This window comes from Scylla paramamosain, chromosome 39, assembly GCF_035594125.1.
Source record: "Scylla paramamosain isolate STU-SP2022 chromosome 39, ASM3559412v1, whole genome shotgun sequence".
Classification (NCBI taxonomy): Eukaryota; Metazoa; Arthropoda; class Malacostraca; order Decapoda; family Portunidae; genus Scylla; species Scylla paramamosain.
This window is the reverse complement of record NC_087189.1, coordinates 13,174,549-13,179,286: the sequence shown is the minus strand read 5'-3', so window position 1 is coordinate 13,179,286 and position 4,738 is coordinate 13,174,549. Positions and strand designations below refer to the sequence as shown.

Here is a 4,738-nt window from a genome sequence, read left to right as displayed (position 1 = left end):
GCAAATTACTTAAGGTTAAAAAAATGTAATCCATCAAATAAGAGAGGAGGAGGAAATAAGGAAGTGTAACGTTAAGTATTAGGCAGCAAATTATAACTGTCGAGAGGCTTAATTTTCATGATTTACTGGAGTAACAAACTTGTTCTGGTGACGTTGTAACAACAGACATCTCGTGACACTGGCTGGCCTTTAGTAATGCATTACAACTTACAACGGTAGCGATAGGCAGCAGTGGGCCGCGGGAAAAGCATGGCCGCCCTCAGCTCATTCACATAGGCAGGTCAGGTCAGGTCAGGTCAGTCTTGGATCGTGGCCAGGTGACACAGGTAACAATGTTTTGTATTGCTTGTCATTTGTATTGACTGACAACTATGTCAAAATACTGACTGCCATAGAACAGTATGCTCACAGCACTATTCTTATTGGCAGCATCAAGGCGCCAGACGCCACCTCGTCCAGTGCAAGGAAAAGAAGAGCTGGTTTGCTTCCTCTCCTGTGTTGATGGCGTGCATGGCGCCTCCCCCACGTCAGCTTTACTTTGTATGCCACACCTTCACTGCACTGCAGGGGTCCCAAAGCACTGTGAATGGACAAATCACTGGACCATATTCTCATACATTTGAGCGTCTTGTCTTGATTATTCTCAATTTCGAAGGGTGTTCTCATGGTCGTAACGATATTCTAACAGGGATGTTACACCAGGAATGGAAAAAATCACGAGAAGTTGTATAATAATGTTTGTCATCTTTGAAAATAGTCGTATTAGAGAACAAAGCGTTTCCTGTCACTTATCATGATGTATCAATCAGTTTGACTCAGAACTGCGTGTATCCACTGACAATGCAACTTTGTGAGCCCAACTGGGATTCCCTTACTCAGTTACTCCTCCTCCTGCTTGAGGGGGCAGCCAGTCAGCCGCCTTGCACCTCGCCAACACCACAGCCAGGACACTTTGCTTCCCTCTTGTTAAAGTCCTTATTACACTGTCACTTTGTGGAGTAATGAAAGTCTGCTCTGGGCAATGCTTAACACTTCACATCGATTTATTTTAATTCAGTAAAAAAAAGACATTTGTCACCGGTAGGAATTATACATTGTTCAATGAATGAGAGAGAGAGAGAGAGAGAGAGAGAGAGAGAGAGAGAGAGAGAGAGAGAGAGAGAGAGAGAGAGAGAGAGAGAGAGAGAGAGAGAGAGAGCAGGGGGGAAAGGGCAACCTGCAGGCGTTTAACTCACAGGATATAATGAAATACCTAACAGCGTCACGTGACTACGAGCACGCACAGCCCGGTGCAGGGACGCACGGTGTGCACGTCTCGTGGCCGTGTGAGGAGGCAAGCAGCGCAGTGACTCGGGCTGTGAGGGGCCAGCCACTCCGGAGGTTTGCGGGAGAGAGAGAGAGAGAGAGAGAGAGAGAGAGAGAGAGAGAGAGAGAGAGGCGCTCAGGCTGAGAGTAACGTCAGAGAGGGAGCTTGGAAAGGTGGTGGTGGTGGTGGTGGTGGTCTGGAAGCGCGTCCTGTGCACAGTGTTGTGTGCTTGTGTGCACGCCTCCCATCATGCCGGCCACAGCCAACACAAGAGCGGCTCAGAAGGCGGGGCGGATCATCATGGACGTTCGCTTCAGGGAGTAGTGTTGGCCCTTCCAGTGAGACCAGTTGATGCCATCGGCGTAAGAGGAGTGGCTGCCCACATATTGGTAGCCGTTCAGGTTAGAACTGTGGCAATTAGTATACCAATACGCACCTCGGAATCTGAAAGGAACAGTTACGAGGGATGACTATGCATAAATATTTGCATTGTTGCGTCCAATGCAGTAACCTACCACATCCCAAACAAAATGTTACAGTTCATAAGATGTTGCATACAGTAATGCTTGACTTCTCTAATCCGCATGTTATGCCTTTTTGACTGGTTAGAATCACAAAGAAATTGACCTGAAGGCGAGATAAAATCTTCAGGAAGGAGAGGCCATAATCTGAGGTTAAATCCGTCAACTTGAGGACAAATTACAGCGGCTTGGACGTCGGGGCCCTAATGGTCGTCAGGTCCGAACTCTAATTTAGGGATATGTTTGCTCTCGCTCGTTACAAGACTTCCTCACTCCATCATTTAGATAAATAGTCTCCCTTTTACCGTGACCACATTGGACTTCACTTTTTTTAAGGATGAGCAAAGCACTTTCTTTAAAGATGAGCTTCTTTGCGAGAAAAAGGAGGGCCATTCTTGCAGAGACCTACAGAGACACTTTATACATAGTCCTTGAGTTACTCCTCCCTACTGTTCTCCTGACTAGCCTCTTTTTGTTATAAAATTTATTGAACTCATTACTAAAATATTGCTATTTCTTTTACGTGTTTTGAAATACGTTGTGTTATGACGGCACTGATCTTGCCCTTGGCGACTGGAGGGAGAGTGTCAGTCACAGGCTAGCTTTCAGCCACGCCACATCTGTGTACTCCGAGGACTCACAATAAATCAGCCACCTGCATCTATCTCTGCCTCTCACTCCAACAGTTGTGTTCTTTGACAGCAACCATCTTACTGTTCCATTGTGTTGTGTTGTGTGACACCACTCATCTCTGTGCTAAGTTGTGTGTTGGGTGACAACACTCATGGCTTGTGTTCAGTTCTGTGGAAGGTAATACTCACTTTTTAGCACAGTTATCAGTCCACTTGTCGTTGTCAGCATCATGCGTGCTGAACGAAGAGCCGCTTTTCATAGAGAGGCCGTCCCTTGCGTCACCGCTGTACCTGTCACCACACACACACACACACACACACACACACACACACAAAACAAGAATACAAGTAAATTAATATATATATATATATATATATATATATATATATATATATATATATATATATATATATATATATATATATATATATATATATATATATATATATATATATGTATATATATATATATATATATATATATATATATATATATATATATATATATATATATATATATATATATATATATATATATATGTATGTAATGTCTGTGTGTGTGTGTGTGTGTGTGTGTGTGTGTGTGTGTGTGTGTGTGTGTGTGTGTGTGTGTGTGTGTGCGTGTGTGAAAAGAGCATGTCCACACGGAATCTTGTGTTTAAAGGGAAAGTGTAGACTGCAGAAACGCAACAATTGAACCATTCTGAGTTTATCATTCATAACGTTTCGGGATAAACAGGATTCCCATCTAGAGACACATCACAAACAATTAACTCAGAATGGTGTGTGTGTGTGACAGTACACACACCCCTACTGCTCATGTTGTGCACGTTGTCACACACATCACACGGCCGAGGAGCAACACGACACTTTATCTCCACTTCGTATATACGAGAGAGAGAGAGAGAGGGGGGAGGGAAAATACAAGATGGTGAAGGGCCTCACCTTCCAACGCTGAGGCGGAACTTGGTCTCTGGTGCGCCCACGTGGAAGAATCCATACTTAGCCCACCGATGTTCTCCCTCGTAATCGTCCAGGTCAATTCGTAGCTGCTGCAGGGTGGTGGAGGTCAGCTGGTGCAGAAGGTCAAGGCCCAGCCAGAATTCACCCTCCAGGTCACCAAAGCCCAACTGATACTCGACCCAAGTGCGGTAGAAATCTTGGCGGACGGCATCACTGGTGCGCCGCTGGAAGACGGTCCATCCCCCGCCGTCGACGGTGTGGTCACAAAACACGGGCACGCGGTGGTGGGGTCGCCCAGGGTAAGGGTATACCTGGCGCAGGCCGCTCCCGCTGTCCCCGGAGTCCAGTAAGTCCTTGCAGTGACGCGGCCGAGACTCCCATTTGTTTACAGCAGCACTCACCTGCTGCACCACTTCCCTCGCCTCCTGTAAAGCGAAGGCCAAACAGTGACCAGGTTTACGTCAGACGTGGCGGCGCAGCTCCTCCTGCGTTGCTGCTGATAAAGACCCAACACACTTCAAAATGAGTCTCAAGTCTTGATTAAAACGCTTCAGTGAAAATCATCACCTCTTAATAAATTTCGACGATTTCGTTGGTGATAATACCGCGCCTTGCAGGAGAGCATGACAAAGTGTTAGGTAGAAGCCTGACTTGACCCTTACCTCCACGAGGGACGCGTTTCGGACGTCCTCTCGTCCAGTCCTACAGGAGTCCAGGGCGGCGGCGACGCAAGTGTCACTGTAGCCTGCGACCGTTAGCAGACTGGACAGAAGAGAGCGATCGTCCTTGAGGCCTGAACAGCTATTTTCCTCAGCGGGCGGAGACGTGGTGCTTGCCTGGGCCACGGCCACGCCCATGGCGAGGACCACAAGGAACTTCATTACAAGTAGTTACTGGCCAGAGCACCTGACCAAGGCGACCGTGGTGGGGTGTGGCGTAGAGCAGAGTGGTGTGTGTCTTGAGCCCGGGGTGCCTCGCGGCCCTCAACACGCCACTCCAAGCCTGGTTGACTGTGAGGAAAACATACGCGAGGCAACAACACTCATGTATATCATCACTCTGTTTGTAAAGTGTTGTGTGAAATAATATTTGATGAAGGTCCACTTGTATAATGGTGCCAGTGTGCCTCTTATCGCGCTGGCATCAGATGCAGCAGGATCCTCGCAGCTTTGTAGTGTTGATGCTTCCTTAGTGTGGACTGGTGGGAGCTGTGGCCTCAGTGCAGAGGCAGGGTATGCTGCTGCCACACCATGCACTAACCTGATGAAATGATAATGCTTAGTCCTCTATGGAAGAACTGCGTGGTAGAAGAATTT

The 4,738-nt window shown here is 47.1% G+C and overlaps 1 protein-coding gene across 3 annotated transcripts; it reads right to left on the bottom strand.

Annotated features, from left to right (window-relative positions):
* Positions 1-1,015: 1,015 nt before the first annotated feature.
* On the bottom strand, positions 1,016-4,443 carry LOC135092227 (microfibril-associated glycoprotein 4-like). 3 transcript variants are annotated; one of them, XM_063990578.1, is made up of 4 exons: positions 4,085-4,443; positions 3,405-3,847; positions 2,649-2,744; positions 1,016-1,750 (listed from the first exon to the last, which is right to left on the bottom strand). In XM_063990578.1, exons 1-4 carry the CDS (start codon positions 4,301-4,303, stop codon positions 1,585-1,587), a joined length of 924 nt encoding a protein of 307 aa, XP_063846648.1. In that variant the 5' UTR covers positions 4,304-4,443; the 3' UTR covers positions 1,016-1,584. The 3 variants fall into 3 exon arrangements, with proteins under 3 accessions (XP_063846648.1, XP_063846647.1, XP_063846649.1); XM_063990577.1 differs by having other exon boundaries at positions 2,649-2,750; positions 4,085-4,436; XM_063990579.1 differs by lacking the exon at positions 2,649-2,744 and having other exon boundaries at positions 4,085-4,436.
* Between the last annotated feature and the right edge of the window lie 295 nt (positions 4,444-4,738).